Source organism: Anolis carolinensis, chromosome 3 (assembly GCF_035594765.1).
Source record: "Anolis carolinensis isolate JA03-04 chromosome 3, rAnoCar3.1.pri, whole genome shotgun sequence".
Taxonomy (NCBI): Eukaryota; Metazoa; Chordata; class Lepidosauria; order Squamata; family Dactyloidae; genus Anolis; species Anolis carolinensis.
Genome location: NC_085843.1, coordinates 41,736,792 through 41,758,906, shown reverse-complemented (window position 1 = coordinate 41,758,906; position 22,115 = coordinate 41,736,792). Strand labels below are relative to the sequence as shown.

The following is a 22,115-nucleotide window of genomic DNA, read 5'->3' as shown; positions in this document are numbered from 1 at the left end:
AAATAATGAATTTCACTGGAGTTGAATTACTTTTTTAGAACAAGCCTGGTAAACCACATTCAGAAAGCTATTTTCTGCTAAAAATCAAGAATAACTTGCAATAAACAGATATGGAATAACGTGTAATGACTATAGGAACTGCCCAGAATATGCTTGTGGATTATGTGATTAAATGTGATTGTATGCGTTTTTTTAAAATGTCTATAATTGTTTTAATTGTATTTCATTATTCTATTTTAAATGTTGATTTTAATTTTGTATTGTTTTAAAGGCATCGAATAGCTGCCTATATGTAAAGCTGCCTTGAGTCCCCTTCGGGATAGACAAAGGTGGGATAGAAATATCATAAATAAATAAATAAATAAATAAATAAATAAATAAGAAGAATGAATTATAACCACAGTTAAATACAGCTAGAAAACTCTTTTTCAAATAATGATTCAACTTTTGAAACCTGAAGAGATTTAAATGCTTTGAACTTAATTGTGCAACAATCAGGATTTGTCTTATTGCTTCCAATCTTATGAGCTTTACTTTTGATCATAAGCTGCTTTTATAATAGTATTCAGGACCATGCTAAACATTCAGATGGTTCTCCAATAAACAATTTTGAATAATATTAAATTGAGTATAACACCTGGCTATGAAATCTAAATTCTTTAGTTTCAGAGGGATGTGGATCAGATTGCACATGTGAGGAAATAATAACTCTTAAATGCTTTTAAAAATAACCATTTTAAGTTTCAGGTAATCACGTTTTGTTGTAAAAACAGCAAATACATCAAGTTTTCCTAGACAGGCTGAACTAATTTGAATGTAAGATACTTTTTTTCCATCTGGCTCGACTCGGCCCCATGAGCTCCACTTGGATCACCTTTTCTTTCCCTGGCTGAGAAAAAGTTGGCAGGTGGGACGACACATTTGTAGCTAAAAGACTGGAAAGCCTATGTGAAGTTATTTTATACTTTCAAAACAATATTCAATTTCCATAGAATAACCTAAGCTAACAAGGTTTAGAGAAATGTATAGAGCTACAAGAGGACTTCCATAGCAGGAAATGGCCTCTTAAATGACTACAGATGTTGCTATCCTTACAGACGATACGCCTTTGCAATCCTTTCTGTGTTGGCCTTCTACAATGTTTTCTTTTTTCCCTTCCTTGAAAGCAAGCAAGGTGGTATTTTCAAAGCTCTCTAGTTTTTCTGGGGGTTTAATTTTCCATTGCCCTCCCATGTCTTCAGGAAATGAAGTAGAGATAAAAAGTGACATACAAAAGATGAATGGTGACTCCTTGAGAACTTGGAAAGGATGAAGAGCTAAACCCACATCAAAACAGACAAGAGCATTGACAGCTGAGATAAACCATATCAGAACTGGGGAAAGTTGCTTTTTGGACTATAGGTTCCAGAATCGCCTAGGTAGTATTATTAGTTATACTAGTTGAGTACCACCCATTTCCATTAATGTCTATTACAGTCAAAGAAAATCCACAGTAGTTCCATAAGAGTTGACACTTAACTATTACTCTTCTGACCTCATCACAATTACCAATTTAAGCATCCTAGGATGCCTGCCAGCCAGTTGAGGAATGGATAAGCACACAGCCCATCACCCAACTTCCAGTGGAGGCCCTGCCCTCAACTGGCGTGGAAGCACCCTAGGACGCTTCTTCATCAACACAGGAAGGCTCTCGTGTTATGCTGTTTCCAATGGAGCCACCACACTTTTGTGCCAGTTGAGCGGTGCTTCCCCTGTGTGATGAGGGAAATGGTGCATGGGGCACCGGAGTCACTCTTGCTGGCAAAATTGCATGAAGGCATGTGATAAGGTCTATAGATAACAGTAGAGCAACAGAAGAGAATGTGTGATCAAGTTGTTTAGGGTTAATGGGAACTGAAGATTACCAATATCTAGAGGGTCATAGGTTCATCAGCAACCTGCATGATGTAGTGGTTTGAGTGTTGGACTATGACTCTGGAGACTAGGATTCAATTTCCCATTCAACCATGGAAATCTCTCGGGTGACCATAAAAAGTCACACTCTCTCAGTCTCAGAGGAAGGCAAGGGCAAATCCTTTCTTAGCAAATCTTGCCAAGAAAATTCTGTGATAGGTCCGTCTTAAGGTTGTCATACGTTGCAAATGACTTGAAGGCATACAACAACAGGTTAGGTTCGTCCATCTTGTGAAATGATGATAACCTCTGTTCTTTGGAATAGGATGCATGGTGCAGTATATTTGGAATTAAAATAGTCCAGCAGGTACTTCATGAGTCCTGCAGGTCCTCAAAATTGTTCCTTTTACTAGGGTTTGACATACAAACTAAGAACAATCAACATCATTTATTTTGAATTCTGTGTCTTGAGAAGTGGAGGCTGAGAAATGCTGTCACTCCTGCTGTTTCCATTCAAAAAGAAGAGGTAATTAAAGAAAACAATTTAGCACTGCCAGCCCCTGAAAATGGCAAGGAAGTATCTTGGTTATGTGTAATCCTCTTATATCCATTGTATAGGAAAAATTATTATTATTTTATTATTATCATCATCATCATCATTATCATTTTAATTTATAGACATTCTTTTCCTGTATTTCCTTCTCTTTGCACTTTAGTTTAATTATTAGATTTCTAAACAGTGTTCTCTGTTTCCTCTTTCTAGAAACACAGGCTCATTATTGTCTAGGTCAGATATCTGTCGCCCAATTATGTTTCTTCAAAAGACTAGAGACTGAAAAGTCTGTCAATTTCTATTGTGCTCAGTTTCTTGTGTTTACAATCTTAATTTTGTAGCCTGCTCTTCTGGCATCAGTACATGAATGTTTAAGTCTGCACAAAAAATACTATGCCTTTTAAAATGTGTATTTTCCAGTTTATACATTGTATGTGCAATGTTCTATAATATAATATAATATAATATAATATAATATAATATAATATAATATAATATAATATATTAACTGCGTTTTAGGGCTGGAAAAACTACATTTTGACATTGTGGGGAAAGTGATCAGTATTAAAGTTTAAGTGTAATTTAGCTTGCACATTGATTTGAAAGAGCAAATTATGTACGTTCACTTTAAATTTTGTTTCATTTATATTTTCCCTTTCTCTCCACATAGGACTCAAGGCATGCCACAATATAAAATAAAAAGCATAAGAATGTTTTGCTCATCCCTACCCAAGACTGGTATTTGAAAAGTAAATAGAATAGGATTATAGATGGCTCTTCATACCACAAACAGAAAATTCCCACAAGTATGAAGCACTTTTCTTCTGAAAGCAGGTTAGAACAAGCCAGAACTTTGGGATGACGAAAACAACAACAACAACATCAACAACAATTTTGTACTACAGCACTGACACACCACCATTCCTTTCCACCAAGGCCATGCTGGTTGGAAAGTATTTTTCCCAAGTTCTTTCAGCATATACTATAATATTACATAGATGAAAACCAGACACATGTGACTAAGCAACATCATTGTGTGAAGATGGCAAAAGTGATTAATAAAAAAGAACAAAGTAGGTTGTAGAAGTTTGTTTTTGCCTAAGGCTACTGGGAAGAATAAGATTCTACCCTACCCTCCACTCGCTCAGTTAATGAAGTACAGTCTATTTTTCCTCTTTGAACTCAGTTTGCAGAAGCTAAATAATCTGAAGACAAAGATGGAAAAGCAGGAGAAAGGGAGAAAGAATGGGACAATTTAAAAGCAATTGAAAAAGTGGGGAGACAGAAAATTAATGAGACTGTCTCTGCTAAATCTGGGCAGCTGGGTGTTATGTGATCATACGGATTGAATATTCTTTATTCAAAATGCTAGGGACCAGATGTGTTTTTTGGATTTTTGGAATACTTACATATGCATAATGGGATACTTTTGGAGATGGGAGCCAAATCTAAACATGAAGCTAATTGATGTTTTATATACACCTTATGCACATGGCCTGAAGGTCATTTTATACACAATATTTTTTTACTAATTTTGTGCCTGAACCAAAGCTTGTGTACATGGAATGATCAGAAAACAACGGTGGCACTATCCCAGCCACCCATATGGACTATTTTGGATTTTGGAGAAAGAAAGGCAGCCTTCTATCCTTCCTCGTCTTCTTTTTCAGACCAAGAGGCATTTAGCAGCAACATGGGGGAGGTGGAAGAATATGGGGCACCAGCTATTTGGGGCGCTTGAAGTGGATCAGAATGGCAGTGACAATTTTGAATAAGTTACCTGTCCAAATGTATCTCCTCCTACGAGCCTACGAGAACTTTAAGATCATCTGGGGAAGCCCTGCTATCAATCCCAGCCGCCTCACAAGTGCGGCTGGTGGGGACGAGAGACAGGGCCTTCTCAGTGGTGGCTCCTCTGCTGTGGAACTCCCTTCCCCAGCGACATCCGGCAGGCTCCATCCCTTCTGGGGTTCAGAAAGAAACTGAAGACCTGGCTATGCACACAAGCGTTTAAAGAATAAGTTTTTACTGGCTTCGCCTTGGTCTAGAATAAGGTTTTTGTACAAGGTCTGGTGGACGAATGGCATAAGCACTTTGCACTGTATTAGACTTTGTATATTGTATATTATAACTGTTTTAACTGTTTTAATGTTCTATTTTATTGTATTATAGTGTATCGATATTAATTGCCAGTTTTGTAAGCCGCCCTGAGTCCCCTCGGGTGAGAAGGGCGGGGTAGAAATGATGGAAATAAATAATTAAATAAATATGTTTTTTGACTTATACACAAGTATAGATGGTAGATAGGACACATTCTTGTTAATAGCAACCGCCTGACTGAGAACCCCCTACACCCTGAATTTCAGCTGCCACATACTGCTATTTTGAAAACCTGACAATGTTAGAGGTGCTTCTACTGGAAAAATAACATTGCACTTGAAATAATATGAGATGATATAAAACCTAGTAATGTAACCATTGTGGCTTATTAATAACCTAGAGAAAGCCAGCTCTCTCAGGTTACTGCTTTCAGGTTTTGGATTAATTGGTACAGTATTGTATTGTACTGTCAAGAAAGAAAGGAAGGAGGTGCTTATTAGGACTTTTTGCTTCAAGAGCCAAATTAACCTGAATGCTCTTGGGGTACTATGGGCAGAATTCAGGGCCAGATGTTTCTTGGTCTATCAGTGGAATCCAATAGAAATGGCGAAAGGTGAGGAGAGCCACACTGAACCCCAGAGATTCTGGCTTGCCAATGTTTTAGTGCTATTACTATACTGGATTTATCCCTATGTTCCAAGCTGAAGGCAAGCAATGACATTTTTTACTCTGCCTCACAAAAATATTGTGTCAACACATCGTTAAATACATTGATTTAGACAGGTCTACTGTAGAATCACAATTATTAAGTTGGACGAGACCATTAGGGCCATCCAGTCTAATCCCCTATCATGTGGAAATAGACAAGCAAAGCACTACTGACGGAACTGAAACTAACAGCAGAATTGAGAGCAATGGACCCTGGCATTCAGGATCGTATTGTAAAAGTGGAAGCTGTGTTTTTCCAATGGATCCTGACATGGGTGGTATGATATTTTCAATGATTATTTTCAATGTGTGTTTACTGAGGTATTTGAGACCTTAGTGTGCAAGTAGAAGCTGTGTTTTTCCACGTGTCCAAAAGCAAGCAGCAGTGATCCCACATGTGGGTAATGCAAAAGCCATATAAATTCAATAGGCTTTCATCATAGAAGTGGATTTTTGGTGAAAAAATAAAATGAATATGATTCTGGTACTGACCACAAATTCCTGGGCTCAGCTCATCATCAGTGGCAAGCACACTGTTCTTTAACTCTTACCATGTGTCCACCATGACTTCCATTGGGGGGGACCTCTGAGTTTTAACGGGGAAAAGTAATTTTTGTGAGTTTGAAACCCAATAGGGAGTGGAGTCAGGTTTTGATGAGCTGGGAATATGACAACAGCAGTCACCATGCCTCAAGATTTTCTGTTTCCTATGAGCTTAGCTGTTATCCACATAGCAGTTGCTGAGGAGGGGGATTTTCCCAGCAACAGTGCACTGTTATGAGCTATTTTCATTGTAATTCAAATAATTTTGATCCTGAATGCATAAATAAGATTCAATAACTTCACAAAACCTATTGGCATGAGTCAACACAACAGTCTGCACTTTTGGACTCTCTGTGGTAATGGAGCTCTGAAGACTGTCACAATGAACACCCTCAGTTCAGAATTGACCAATACACCAATGCTAAAAGTCTGCCTATCCATCTTCTACACCATGGAGACACACATTTGGGATAATGGGGCATTTTTGGGGATCCAAAGATCTTGATTAAGCATAGACCAAGGTGAACGCAAATCCAAAGTGTGCCAAGCTTTTAATCGCTACAAAAGAAACAGACAACAGTTTTGGACTAGCTTTAAGGAAATACCTTGACAAAAAGTTCTCCAGTGACTGTTTCTTGTCATCTTTGCAGACAATGCCATCACGTTTCTGCTTTTCCATATCTTTGATGCGAGACTGGAAAGTATCGATCAAGTCAAACACAGACTTCATAGCTATGGGCACCTCATAATATTGCTGCAAAAAGAAATATTAGGAAAATTAACAAATCTAGCTCCTTTCTCTCCTATTACAGTGCACTGGTGAAAAATAATACATAGTGACAGATTAACACTGAATGTTCCCATGATTTGAAGACATCTGAAGACATGTGAAAAATCACCAATGGCTGAAATAATAGTCAGTATCTGAACTGGTGGTCACCCAGGATCTCTTAAGTTCTATGGTGGAAAAAAGAATAGAAGTGTAATCCATATATAAAGCCAAATTCATGCTGCTGTAGAGGGCTTCATGAGCACCCTCAGCCATTTTGTAAGACCACTGGGGTAGAATTCAAGGCCACAGCTTGAACATATGCTATCTGAGTACAGTTGAACATTTCTGAAAATGCTTTGAAGGACAAAATTCTCTCTTTCTCTCTCTCAACTCAACTCTTCTCTCCTGCTTTGGTAATAGAATTTGGTCATATGCTCTCCTCTATCCTAGACTATTATCACTTGTGTATTGAATCTTCCATTATCTACAATAGGAGTGGAAGATCTTTGGCCTAACACTTCATTCCCCAGATTCCCAAGTCAAAATGACTAATTGTAAGAGATTATGAGAGTTACTGCCCAGCTATTGTGATTTTGCTAATACGCTCCTACCTTGGCCCTCATATCAGTGTCTGTCAGCACCATGAAGAAATCATTGTATGTCATCCCATATTCTCTCCTCAGTTCATTAATGAGATGCTGGTCTGTAAGATCTTCGTCTTCTATTGCTTTCATAGGTTTCTCATTGTCTGAAAAGAAAATGAAATGTTTGTTGAAAAATCCAAAATTCTGAACAAATCAACATTACCACCAATTTCCATAAATAATGATGATAGCTGGAAAAGGGGCATAAATCCACCTTCTTCAATTTGCCTCTTGCTCAGATGCATCCACCAAGGCTATCACCTCCATTATCACAACTAATGAAGGTTTAAAAAAGTTACTCTCTCAGAAAGAGGCACTGAAGCATTGTTTACATGAAGGTACCTTGTAAATGATGCTTCAGTGCTTGCTTCTGGGTAAAACAACCTTCTCAGCCTCTGAGGAAAGCGAAGACAAACTCCTTCTGAAAAACACCTTACCCAGAAACATTTCTTTTTGGCAAGATAGGTTCACCTTTTTTGTTGCTGTATGCCTTCAAATCATTTCAGACTTAAAGCACTCCTATGCAAAACCTATATGAGGATGCCTGCCATAGATGTGGGTGAAACTTCTGGAACATGGCCATACAGCCCGGAAAACATACAACAACCCTGTGATCCCGGCCATGAAAGCCTTCGACAACACATATAATGTTTTTTCCCTCCTTTTTGGCAAAATTTATTCAGAAGGGTTAACCTTGCCTGCCTCTGAGGCTGAGAGAGTGTGAGTTGTCCGAGGTCACCAGGGCGTTTCCATGATTGAGTGATGATTCAAATCTAGTCCAACACTCAGAGCCGTCATTAGGTATTTTAATGTAGTAGGCAAAGGTAATTTTTGTGCCTTCCCCCCACGTGGTGCAGGGGGCGGGACCATGTGGCATGGGAGGCGGGGCCGCGTGGCATGGGGTGCATGGTGAGGCCAGGCCAGGCCGTGCGGGTCGCATGGCAGCAAGGCTCAGGTCGCGGTGGGAAGGGCCAGGCCACATGGGGCAGGAGGCTTGGCCAGGCCGCGTGGGCTGCATGGTGGGGGCAGGCTGCGCGGGCCACTTGGCGACAAGGCCCAGGCCGCGGCAGGAAGGCCCGTCCCGAAGGTGAAGGAGGCGGGGGTGGCGCCACCCTCCCGAGGGCATCGATGGCGCCCCTGGGACGATGGTGCCACAGGCAAATGCCTAGATTGCCTGGCGGTTGGACCGCCTCTGCCAACACTCAAACCACTACATTACACTGGCCATAGGGTCACCATAAGCTTTCTGCGCTAGTGTTATCCAAGGCAGAAAGTGGAGAGCAAATTAGTAATGTTTGTTTGTGTTGTTAAATTTCAATGGGTTCCAGCAAGATTCAAAATAACCACACCAGCCCCAGAGGAGGAGACATTGTCTTCTCTTGATCTTATGAATGTAAATGGCCAAAAAAGGAAAGGGCTCTAGCTCCATGAATCCAAGGCTTCTCTGATACAAGATTAGAATGCCCCGTTCTACATTTACAACTAACAAGGAGTGAATTACACTGTAGAATTAATGCAGTCTGACATCACTTTAATCCACGCATGGGAAAACTTTGGCCCTCCAGGTGTTTTGGACCTCAACTCCCACAATTCCTAACAGCTTACCAGCTGTTAGGAATTGTGGGAGTAAGTCCAAAACACCTGGAAGGTTGAAGTTTGCCCATGGCTGCTGTGACTACTGTGGCTCAATGCTATGGAATCATGGGGGTTGTAATTTTACAAGGCTTTTTGCCTGCTCTGAAGAAGAGTGCTTCTGCATATCTAAGATTCCAGAGCAATGAACCATGGCAGTTAAAGTGGTTTCAAACTGTATTAATTTTAAAGTGTAGATGCACTAGGTCACCCTAGCGGAAAGCTCCACTCTTGTCCAGTGAGGACCTTCAAAGATGGACCTCCCTCTCTGCTTATGGAAGGGACTTCCCAAGTTCCACAAAACTGCATTGTAACTCGAGCTAAACTTTTAAAAGGCACCCAGTGTTTTCTTTCTCCTTTAAGGGTTTGCTTTCAAAACCTAGAATAATTATTTACAGCTTATATGGCAGCAAAGGCCGAACCACATCTGTAAGGCTTGTGCAGAGCTTGGACTCATTATTTTACAAAGCAACACATTACTCATTGGTTGTTAATTTTTTTTATGATAAATGCATTACTCATTCCTTGTGAGCAACAAATGATGTGAATTGTTATAAACGTGACACTCAGTTTTTTTAAAAAAAAATGCTCCACACATGTAATACTTCTGCAATGTAATATTATTTTTATAGGAAAAATAAGATTTGTTTCATTTTAATGTTGTTGCACTGATTATTCAAAAATCAAAAGAAAAGAAAAAGAGAGACGCACACAGTGCTATTTTTCATGTATTACTACTAAGCTATTAAAAGAATGAGCTAAATAAGCACTGTTCAATGGAATGTTTCAACTGAAATCAGGTTAGTATTATTAATTGTGTAACTGTTAACTAACTCAAATAAAATCTCTATAGTTAACTGTGTATTATTTATTCAAAGGCATAGCTGTGTTAGTCTGTACCAGGATACAAAGGGCTCTTGAGGCACCTTTGAGACTCATGGCAGAATGAAGTTTGTAGCATAAGCTTTTATAGACAATGATGAATAATTAAGATATTTCTTAAAAAATTAAAAGGCTGGAGAAAAATGGGAGAGGTGAACAATTGGGATACAAAACAAACAAAAAAAATGGGGGTTTTTTTTCCTGAAAAAGCAGAAAGGTGTAATAATGTCTGTCACCCATGTGGACAATTTTGGATTCTGAAGTATTTTTGTGTATTGTGTATGTGAAAAACGGTGAATTTTATATTTAGACTTCGGCCCCATCTCCAAGACATCTCATTATGTGTTCCGAAATATGGGAAATGGAACACTTCTAGCCCAAAGTTTTTTGGATGGGAGATATTAACCTGTATGGATGTACACAATAGGTTAAGAACCACAAACATCAAAATTTACCACTCCTATCAACCAGCATGGTCAATCTTATAGGTGCTTTCCACGTGTCTCTGGATAAGCATGAAAGTTTTGTTTACATATGCTTCCAAACTCTGGCAAGGCTTCCACTCATAGAGGCCAATATGGGAAGGCTTCTTTATCTCAGATGGCCATGGTAACATGCTAGTGTTGAGGACAAGGCCAGGAGGAGCGGCCATGCACTGAAGGTGTGGGGTCAAAGTGTTAATCCACAGCTTTTTCCAACTTACTTAAACTATTCATGTGAGTAACATGTGACACAGGCTACTCTTTCATTAAAAATGTGGGGAAAGGAGATGTTTGTAGCTGTGAACCAAATGCCCTTTTGACCCCTGGTGTGATCAAGTCATACTTTTTCTGCTTTCTGCTCCTTCCTTGACTTGATAAACTGGCAGAACTACTCCATGAATGCCAATGTGCTGCCTTGGAAAAGTAAACAAGAGAAATACCCCCATCCAACCATATAAATACAAAGGGGGGAAAGGGAAGTAGTCTGCCACAACAAAAGGACTCTCTGAAGTCTTGTAACCTTACTTTACATAGTTGTCTTACTCAAAAATATGGGTTTTTTTTAAACAAATATTAAAATGTACCTAGCTGGAAGTGGTCGATCTTCATGCGGCTGTTGTCTGTAGTGCCAAAGATGGTGATTACTGAAATTTTTCTTGTTGCCATTTTACAAAAGCTTTCCAGATACTCATCTCTCTGTTGAACATACATGTTGTTGTCAGCCTTGGGTGCCGTGATCACCTAATAAGATGGCAGAGAAAATGTTTCAACACATGTTTAAACTTTAACCAGTCATTGCAATTGACTTTTTTGCAATTAGAGATTTACACTATCAGTTCTGGCTTTCATTTCTCATTCAGCAGCAAAGTAAAGTACCTACTTCCTCTTAAGAGAAGAGCAAATCAGACATTAATGTGTCACCCAGGCATGTAGCGGGGGGGGGGGGGGGGAATTCTCAGGGTGGTCTGAGAGAAGGCCTTACATTTATTATTTAAACTGTTATGTTTACTCATATCATGATCTTATCACCATGCTCAATATATCCCATATGCATGGGGCTATTGGGATAACGATACAAAAGGTTTGCTAGGGTAGATCCTCACTTACTCACTCAGACTTAGCCCCCCCCCCCGAACCCAATCCCAGCCCCCCCCCCCCCCAAATCAAAATCCTGGCTGAGGGTCTCACCAAAAACTGATGATTATTAAAAATCTGCTGAGGCGTAATGAGTTTGAAGCCAGAATCTGGGTAACGCCTGAGACACATCCATTTAATTATCATTTATAAAGCAAATATAACATGATCAAACAGGGGTCAGATTTTGGAAGGCAGGCAATAATACAGAGCATGGAAATACCACAATAAAAAGATAAGATATTAAGTTTTAAAAAGTCTAGATTACATCAGATGACGTGAGTCTAAATTACCTAAGATACATGAGTAAACCAGAAATTGGAAAATTTCCTTATTATGGACAGACCTGGGAGCTTATGATCCAAAAAGGTCAATTTTAGTATCTCTAAATTACAGACATATTGGGGTGCCAAATCTGGCTCTTTTAAAAATCAATGAACTAGCAAAGCTACCTTGAATTTCTAGAGTTGTAAGTTGGAAACTTCTGTGCAAAGGCTTGAATTAACAAGTTTGGCTGTCATCCTCTCTAGCAATGATACCATAAATTGATCTTATGCTGGGGATTCATGTTTACAGATATGAATGACTAAATGTGACACGAAAGACCTATCTTTGCAGCATGTGGATCAAAGCATTTTAGAGGCTGTGGAAATCAGGGCACAAGGAAAATATATGTGCAGAACACTTCCAGTCGTTGAGAACCTAGGGACAAGCAATTTAGGCAGGACTCCATGGACTTTCTCCAGCTGTCTCTTCTCCAGGTACCATCTAATGCAGTGGGTCTCAACTTGTGCGTACCCAGATGTTTTGGCCTTCAACTCCCAGAAATGCTAACAGCTGGTAAACTGGCTGGGATTTCTGGGAATTAAAGTTTTCAAAATTTGCTTATTTGGATCACAGCTCTCAAAATCACTGAACCAGTACAGCTGACCAGAGTTTTGTGAAGTTTTAAAAATTATAACGCAAAAAAGTAACTTTTCCAAGCTCTGGTTTTACAAGATATTCTACAGAACAGCTTTGTCCTTTCCAAGTGGGATTAAAAGGCTACTCATAAAATTCCAGGCTCAACTCTTTCCACACAACAGAGTAGCAAACAAAGCTATGTATCTGAGCCAAAAAAGATGGGCCTGAAGGAAAACCGCAGACACAAACAGGAGGTGGAAGTCAGGAAGTCAAAGCCAGTGATAAGTCTACTGTCTGGCCTCTGTTCCCATGTCTTTAATAGGGTCTTGAACTGCATTCATTCTTCAAAAAATTACCCTGATATTATTTGGTTAATCAGACCACAGTTCAGCCTTCATGCATAGCGAGATATTTCTTTTCCTGATCATTTGACAACTCTTTTCTGTACTGATTAAAGACTTCATCTGAATCTGAACCCATCATCAACTCTAAATGCTGGGACTACAGATTGAAATTCAAGACCAGTTTCTTGAGAATGGCGTCTGCTAGAAGTATTCAAAGAAATGAATTTGTCCGTAAATTCACATACATGCATGTGAATTCACAAGTTTCAAGAATTAACTTCCTACAAGAGCTGCCAGATCTCAAGGTCTGAGTCCCCCACTTTTCATGGTCTACAACTGGGAAACAACAGTGTAAACTCTCCAGTTTTGATAGGTTTAGCTCAAGACAAGAGGAAAGGGCTATGTATGTGCAAATCTCCAGTTTAATTATTAAAATCTCAATCACAATAGCCATGCCATTAGAAATGTGTTGCTGCAACTTGCAAAGACACTTCCTCCTTCCTCCACAGGTTGCACCAGGACTGATCCTCCATTCTGCTCTGCATGCCCCTTCTGGCTAGAAGCATCTAAACTAGATTAAATGCTGTAAGACCCATGTCACTAATTAGGTGAGAAAGAAAACAATCTTGGCATTTTATCTTGACCTGGAGCCAGTCTCTTTAGTGGAGACTTCTGTCTTAATTTCCAAGCATACCCCCTTCCCATGCTCAAATGACAAATTGAAGGCAACTGTCATTGGTACTTAATGCATAATGCTTAATGACATCACTGTAGTAATTCCTAGGTCTCAGGTTTTGGCTCAGAAACCTCAGGGCATGGAGTCACCCTTAATTGTAACCTAAAAGTATTTCCACCTTTGGTGGCTTGTTGGTCTTTTTCTGAATGCATTCAAAACCTGCAAGCCACTCTAAACACATTTTGCAGAAGCATACAAGAAGCCCAGCCTCTCATTAAACATTGAGAAAACCAAAGTACTCTTCCAGCAGTCATCAGCCAAACTCTCTGCAATGCCAGGAATACAGCTTAATGGTGTAACATTAGAAAATGTTGACCATTTCCACTACCTCGGCAGCCACCTCTCCACAAAAGTTAACATTGATGCTGAAACTGCCTGAGCTCTACGAGTGCAGCATTTTCCCAAATGAAGCAGAAAGTGTTTGAGGATTGGGACATTCGTAGGGATACAAGGGTGCTTGTTTATAAAGCTGTTGTCCTCCCAACCCTGCTATACACCTGCGAAACATGGACTGTCTACACTGAACTCTTGGAAAGATTCCATCAGAATCCAGCAAATCTCTTGGGAAGACAGGTGGACAAATGTCAGTGGGCTGGAAGAAGCGAAGACAACCAGCATTGAAGCAATGCTCCTACGCCATCAACTCCGCTGGACTGGCCATGTTGTCCAAATGCTCAATCACCGTCTCCCAAAGCAGTTACTGTACTCCCAACTCAAGAATGGAGAACAGAATGTTGGTGGGCAGGAAAAGAGATTTAAAGATGGGCTTAAAGCCAACCTTAAAAACTGTGGCATAGACACCGAAAACTGGGAAGCCTTACCCTTGAGTGCTCTAGCTGGAGGTCAGCTGTGACCAGCAGTGCTGCGGAGTTCAAAGAGGCATGAATGGAGGCTTAAGGGAGAAACGTGCCAAGAGGAAGGCATATCAAGTCAACCCTGACCGGGACTGCCTTCCACCTGGAAACCGATGTCCTCACTGCGGAATAACATGCAGATCAAGAATAGGTCTCCACAGCCACCTATCTATCCACTGCCAAGACACTACATTTGGAGGGCCATTAACCTCGGGCTACGAGGGATTGACTAAGTAAGTAAGTAAGTAAGTACCTTTGGTCCCATATACACTGCCATATAATCCCATTTCTGAATCCAGTTTACCTGCTTTGGGCTGTATTATATGGCAGTGTAGACACTTATCCAATTCAAAACAGCTAATATGGATTCAGAAACTGGATTATACGGCAGTGTAGATCCAGTCCTAGACAGTTTGTTGAAAGGTAGGAATCCAATAGGTTCAGGTTCCTTATATAACCAGGCCTGGAAACCCACTGAAATGTCTGCCTTTCATGCAGCTTCTAATAACGTGGAGACTTTGTCTGGGGATTAATGTCAACAACAATGAAGAGGCAAATTCAAAATTTAAAATGAATTGAATTTATTAAAATATGTTAAGGTGTCTGAAATGGAAGGGAATTGTTCCTGTGAGATAAGGGAAGTAGCATGTGCAGACAAGGCTAAGAATATGAAGTGGATTGTCACTCATTTTAATATTAATAGATCCCAAGCTCATGCAATTTAAATCTACTTACAAATCCACTTAATTAAGCGGTAAAGCCACATATAGGAATTCAGCCAATTCTGCCACTGGTGGAATTGGCAGAGACATCTTTTTAAAAGGGCTGCAGGGCTATAACCTGTTTTTGTTTTGTTTTGTTTTTTTGTTTTTTTGGCAACCCAGACATTGGTTCTTGCTAAGGTTAACATTTATAGTGTCCATGTAAGAGCTTGAAAAGTTATATTTGACACCACAATTCCAATAAACATATCTAGTGGCTATTATGACTAGGGAGTCTGGGAGCTGTGATCCAAAATTTTTTTATAAGCTCCAAATAACATGATATCAAGTTGAAATTTCTCTACCAATTAAAACATCTGGGCATATTGGTTTGTGTCCTTTTCGAACAATTTTGTGGATGGCTTGGCTAATATATGTACAATTTCTACATTTTGAAAGTTGCAAAACCCAGGTTGTTCAACTTTTAAAATGCAAATATTCATCATAAATATAAGCAGAAGAGCAACTCTATGGATTTTTCAGACAAAACTGTAAAAAATATGTTTGCAAACAGATATGCTCAGGCTCAGGAAGAATGCCAAAAACACTTGACATGAAGCCAAAATCCAGAAGTTATCAACATTACTGTGAACAGATGTCAGCTGGAATAACTGGGAGTACAAACATATACAAAAACAGTGACAACACAACCAGGAACTCTAATACAATGAAACCGGGTTTCATTTATGGGGTCATAGGGATACTTTTCGGGAAAGCCTTTGCAACAAAGAAATGTTTTGTCACATGTCTTAGGAGACCTATATAATATATCATGTTATTAACCTGCCCACATTTGGAATATGACAAAAAGAGTCTGCAAGTCAAAAGGCATCACTGTTGAGCAATGTTCTAGATTCTCCAAGACTCCGACTATTCCTTGCCACAACAGCACTCTTCCTCTTGCCTGAAATCTGATACTTCTGCATTTGCCCATATGCTTCTAATGGAGCAGCACATTGTTAATGTAACATGTCCAGCATCTGGGAATGGGATTACTAATTTGCTAATTTCAGTTGGCTTTTATCTTTTTTTAAAAAAAATCTCAGGTCATAAATCAGGACAGCTGTATTTTATATGCAATCTCATCACACCACAGTAACATCTTCAGTCTGGCCTAGAGCCTAAACTGTATCATACTAAGGGTGAATCATCTACACTGTGGAATTAATGCAGTTTGACATTGCTGTAGCTGCTATAATTCAATGATGTGGAATTGTGGGAGCTGTAGTTCGTTGAGCCACCGCCACTCTTTAGCAGAGAAAAGGTGGCATCAAACTGCATTGATTCTACAGTGTAGATGTACCCTTAGAAATATAATTAATCCAGGTTAAGTATGGCAGCAGAAAGAAGCATAGAGAGCTTGTGGATAATAGGAAACATAATTGCCCCTATATTTATTGATGTGCTAGTGATATTGAGAAAATGGGCTTCAGGTCCTCATTAAGTAAACCCGAACAATTTGTTGTCGAAGGATTTCATGGCCAGAAACACTGGATTGCTGTTATTTTTTCGGGCTGTATGGCCTCTCTGAAAATGCCATCCACAAATGCAGCTGAAACATCAGGAGAGAATGCTACTGGAACATGGCCATACAGCCCCCCCCCCCCCAAAAAATCACAGCAACCCACTGAACAATTCTTTTACTATTGAGTCTCCACTTTATTCTCTGGATTGCTCAATTAAACTGGAGCTTCGACACTGCACTTAATGTAACACTATTATCCAGGAATGTGCTTCCAAGCAGCCAAGATCCTTCTATAACATTTAATCATAACTACGGTAACTTCCTTTTAGTAAAGACCCTTACTATTTTAATGAAACTCATCTCCTTCTGTCCCATTTCTTCCTTTTTGCTAGCACTAATGGATTAATCTTTGGTTTAAGATTAACAATGAACCACCTTTGTCCCTAACTAGTTAACTTCTGTTCCACAGAATTTATTTTTCCCTAAATTTTCTCCCATCTCTTTCTTTTTCAGTATTGAAATTCTACTATTTTTCTGTATGAAAAAGAAAATATATACTCTATTAAAGAACAACAGATGACTTATTAAGGGACAATTCAACACCAATTTGCAGGACGCTTTTGCACTCCAACCTCATGAGTTTACTGATATGTTGGTGCTGCTGCAACCAGTGCACTCAATCTGCCTCTCAGCTTCCTGTCTTCCTGAACTTGCTTGCTATAGTAGCAGCTACTTTCTCCTGAGTGTAATTAGGAGAAATCATAGGGTACCAAATGAAGAACAGGGCTTTCAAAAGGAAGGAAATGAGGTCAAGAAGCCACCACAACCTTTCAGAACCATACAGTGGTTTCCTCTTTTGGTTGACAGAATCAGGACAAGAGAAGGGTATTCTGTCAATATAGAGGTTGGTTCATTAAGAAGTTAACTTGTAGACAGACTTTGAGTGCTATTCATGTATTATCTACTCACCAGGAGACGTCTTTTGCCTTCAAATAAATCCAAAAGGTTTAAGACGGACTTCCTGGATGTCTGTGTGAAAGACTTGGCATTGGATTTCAGGATTCCCTCATTCTCCGTTTTGCTTGCTTTCTTGTTTTTCTTGTTACGCTCTTTCTCTTGCTTGTTTTTCTTTGCAGCTTTGTCCTTCTTGGCCTGCTTCTCATTTTTCTTGTCAGCTCTTTCTTTCTTCTTCTTCTCAGCTTTATCTAAGCGATCGTGTTTCTTGGGATCTTTCCCTTTCTTGGGTGGGATATTCCTCCCTGGCACCTCTTCCTCTAAGCGGGGAACAGCAGGCTGCCCTGCGTCATATTTATCCTCGTATTCATTGCTCAGCAGTTTGTCTTGGGCTTTCTTTTTAGGTGGCTTGCTTTTAGCAGGCTTGTTTTGACCTGATGTGACACTGGGATCCCTGGTGCTGTACTCCTTCCTGTCTGTGCGGTTGTCCCTATAGCGTCCAGCACTTGCCCTTGTGTAGTACTCTGAGGAGGGTGTCGGGATCTCCGTGGAAGTGTCATAATGAACAGCTTTGCTGGGTCTCCTAGTAGCTGTTGGCTTTCTCTGTGTGTGGCCTGGATGCCTTTCTCTGCGGTTCTCTTTCCATACAGGAGAGTAGAAATTCTCTGTGACTCGAGCAGGAGTAGCCACAGGCGCCGTGGGAAGCAATGTGTGTGATTTTGTGGTCCATGTTCTCTGGGTAACAGGAGCAGTGATAGTGGTGGTAGGTGCAGGCCTGCTTGCAATTGTTGTTATTCTGGTGACTGACCTGGGAGTTGTGGTCAGGAGAGGGAAGGCAGTGGCTTTAGTTGTAGGGGGAGGTGGTGGCACTGTGGTAGCTGCAACTTTCTTTGAAAGTTTAACCCTTGTTGGCTGGATGCTGCTTTTCCTGTTTTCTTCTTTCTTGGAGAAAGTCTGGGTCTGCCCACCACTTGATGTCGTTCCCGCGCTGCTACCACCACCACCACCATTGTTGCCTTCCTCAACAACCTGGCCCTCTACTCCTGCTGCTTTACACTTCTGGATGAAGCCCTTCTGACGGACCTTCTCAATTCTCCTGATGGGGCTTTGGTCAATGACCTCATATAGAGCTTCTAGTCTGACTGGATAAGGGTATCTCTCCTCAACCTGCAGTGTCTTCTTCAGCAGAACCATGCCAAATTTCCCCTTCTCTAGCTTCAGGAAGTTCATGAGTTTGGGAATGAGGCTGGGATCTAGAGGCTGCTCCATAATCTTTCCTTCAGGGCTGAGCCTCCTGACTTTGCCGCCCTCTTCACCTGCCTCGTGAAACATGATGATCTGCTGCACATGCCTCTCGGCCAGTTCACAGTACACATCATTTTTCAGCAAGCTCATCATGAGCCGATAATATCCATCAGAGGCGTGAGGAGCAGAGATGATCCAGACTCTGTTCTTTCCAGCAAAGCTAGCAAGAATGTTGGGAGAACTGGATCCTGATGGGAAACGCACCATGCGTGACCGAAACGTGCTGGATGCGCTCTCATCCCTAACCATTTCTGACTTATGTCTTTGAATTGGCCGTAATTGAGTCCTGGCATACTTTGCCTGAGCAGGAGATGGGTGCATGGGGCCTGCTTGTGGGCTCTTGGGCTCCAAAGAATCCCTTTTGACAAGGGGCCGCTGGCGAAACCTCCCAGAAGGACTAAACAGTTTGTGAGATGCTTCAGTTCTTGTCTGCAAAGACAGTCTAGTAGTATTACGTCCCCTGTGGCCTTGAGGTACTTTTTTGACTCCTAGACTCCTTCTATCAGCTTGCCTCAGTGGTCTTTCTGAGCCACATGTTAGCCATGCTGCCCAAAGTACCGCAAAGCTCAAAAACACTGTCCAATTCATGGTGGGACTCGCTTTAAAAATAGAAAGGGGATGGGGAAGAATAATGTTATTGACAATACCAGCAATCACAGTTGATCATTCCCATGACAATGGGAAAGTGAAACCTCTCTCAGGTTTTAATACAGACTTCAATGGACATATGTAAGGGACTGAATCTATTCAGGGAATAGGATTCAGCACAATGGATAGTTGCCTTAAAATTCAGACTCAGACTGGAGTGGATTCATTACCCAATTGATATTAAAGCCATTGGCTACCATTGCATAACTGGTACTGCATAAATTACATGCATCCAGTGATTAATCTATGAATTCTCCTCAGGAAAAAGATTGCCGATCTTTCTGAAATGTTTATAACACCTATAAAAAACAAGAACATTGTCTTGAAAAGCTTTTCCAGATGGAAGGGGCCTCATGCTAGCTATTAGAAGGTGTGGTGAGGCTGTTCCCTTCACTTTCTTCCTTAATGACATTTCTGTGGCAAGGAAAAGGAAATTGTGGAAAAATAAGGGAGGGTTACAAAGTGGGGAGGTGTTGTTCCCTGTAATACAGACTGGGCAAAGGTGTGGCAACAGCCACATCTGGAACAGCTCTAACAAAGCCATATAGGCATGGAGACTAACTGACTAGATTCAGATTAGGTTATGAAATCAGGTCTGTTTTGTGCTCTCTCTCAGCGTGCAGGCAAATGAAGGGGTACAACAGGAAAGCTTCCTTGTCCAAAGAGTCTTAGAAGAAAAATGTCTGATGCAGTAATCAAGGGACAACTGTTGACATCCCACAGATATAATAGCCATAGAATCTATACCAGGCATGGGCCAACTTGGGCCCTCCAGGTGTTTTGGACTTCAACTCCCACAATTCCTAACAGCCTCAGGCCCCTTTCTTTTCCTCCTCAGCCCTCAGTGACGCAATGGGTTAAACCCTTGTGCCGGCAGGACTGCTGACTTGAAGGTTGGGTTGCTGATCTAAAGGTTGCCCTTTTTGATTCTCGGGAGAGCACGGATGAGCTCCCTCTATCAGTTCCAGCTCCATGCGGGGACATGAGAGAAGCCTCCCAAAAGGATGGTAAAATATCAAAGCATCTGGGCGTCCCCTGGGCAACATCCTTGCAGATGGCCAATTCTCTCACAAAGAAGCCACTTGCGGTTTCTCAAGTCGCTCCTGACATGAAAAAAAAGCTTAAAAATATTCAAATAAAATCTAAAAAGCATATCTTGATCTTGCAATTTCACTAGACCATGGTTTATAATGGGAAGTGAGCACCCACAGATTTTATGATGCACATGAGATCCTGGAACCAAAATCTAACCCGATACCAAACTGACGTGTGCACTTGAGAAAATAGTTCAAAGCCCATGAAACCTTATTCATCTTTAAGATGCCACAAGACTCCTGCTTTTTGTATGCATCAGTTGACTTCACAAAAGCAACAAAGGGGTGTCCAGACTTACCCACACAGCAAATGCCTCCTTCCAAAAGCGATTCCTCCCTGAGACTTTCCTTATACCAAGAGCTTTGCCATCGGGGTGTGATGCCAGCAACAGAACAATTTCCCCTCCACTAGGAACAAGCTCCTCCAGGGAAAGTGCAGCTCACTGTGGCTTGCTTTTTCTTTCTTCTTCACCAGATTGGGGGCAGTGAAGGAGAACTTCCTAAAGGACCCTTGCTTCTCTCCATCTAGCCACAGTTCTGCCTTTTCTCCTCCGCAGCCACAGAGAGGCACATTGCTCTGGTGTGAGGAGTGCTGGGGCTGTGGATGCTGGTGGCTTGGTCTCTCCCTCGCTCTTTCTCTTTTAAAGTTTCACGACCCTCCCCATCAGTACTGGCCTCTTCTATGGAGAGGGGCTCCTTTGTCTCCAGAGAGGCTGAGCATCAATGCTAATAGGTTTTCCAGGCAGAAGTGAGACAGAAGTAGGAGAGAGAGAGACAAACGTGATACTGAGCAAACAGTTTCTCCTCACCTAGCTCTCCCTGAGCTGACTGATCTCCTTTCTCCTGCCTCACTCTTTTCTCTCACCCACTCCCCCTTTCTTTTGTTGGATCACCTCCCAGAAATGTCAGGATCACTTCAGCCCAGCTCTAACCCAAACTGAAACAACAGCAGCAGCCAGCCACTGGAAATGGAAATGGGGTTGTGGTGGGGAGGGGGGGGGGGAGGAGGAGGAGGAGGAGGAAAGGGGGGGGGGGGGAAGGGAGCGAATGAGCTTCAGATCAGCAGAACATGCCAGTCCCTTCCCACTGGCACACACTTTTGGAGGGAGAAAGGAGAGAGTTTTCTTGGCCGTCTCAAAGACTGCGCACCCTCATCAATCACTTTTGGGAACACTATACTTGAGAAACATTTCTCCCCTCTCTGGCTCCTTTTCCGAATCCCTCTCCTTCTTTTTGATGTTTTATAAAGGGACCCAAGCGCAAGGAAAATATTAAGGAGTTTGGGATTGGGTGAGGGCTGTCCCACAATCTTCTTGTGTCTGAAGAAGGGAATTTAAACTGATCAAGGTGGAAAGTACCCAGAAGATTTTGCCATGTGAGGCAGGAAATCTCACACAAACCTCTCCACTTTTCTGGCAGTGACAATTCAACAACAATAACAATTTGCTGCATTTTAATGGTGCTGGAAACTATTGATTGAGGCAGTTGCCTCATTCTGCCTAATGGTACAGCTGCCCAGTATAAATTCAATCCGGACTTTGGCCCTCATCACATTAAGATCCTCAAGCTGGGAAACAGCCGGGGCATCCATGGGGAAGCAGAGGAAACCATCGCCCCATACCCTGTATCTCTTGCATTGCCTCTTTACCCATCCCACAAGAGAAACCAGTGCTGTCTGGCTCCCCACCCTCAACACATTTTCCCCAAC

The 22,115-nt window shown here is 41.2% G+C and overlaps 1 protein-coding gene across 1 annotated transcript in view; it reads right to left on the bottom strand.

The window, feature by feature from the left end:
- ccdc80 (coiled-coil domain containing 80) overlaps nt 1-21,357 on the bottom strand; it is a 28,026-nt gene extending 6,669 nt beyond the window's left edge. Inside the window, exons 1-5 of the mRNA XM_003219194.4 lie at nt 20,707-21,357; nt 17,376-19,264; nt 10,794-10,950; nt 7,181-7,317; nt 6,403-6,551 (exon numbers count right to left, since the gene is read on the bottom strand). Of these exons, the coding sequence (XP_003219242.2) occupies nt 6,403-6,551; nt 7,181-7,317; nt 10,794-10,950; nt 17,376-19,253 (2,321 nt within the window). The 5' untranslated portion in view covers nt 19,254-19,264; nt 20,707-21,357. The remainder of the gene's footprint in view (nt 1-6,402; nt 6,552-7,180; nt 7,318-10,793; nt 10,951-17,375; nt 19,265-20,706) is intronic.
- Between the last annotated feature and the right edge of the window lie 758 nt (nt 21,358-22,115).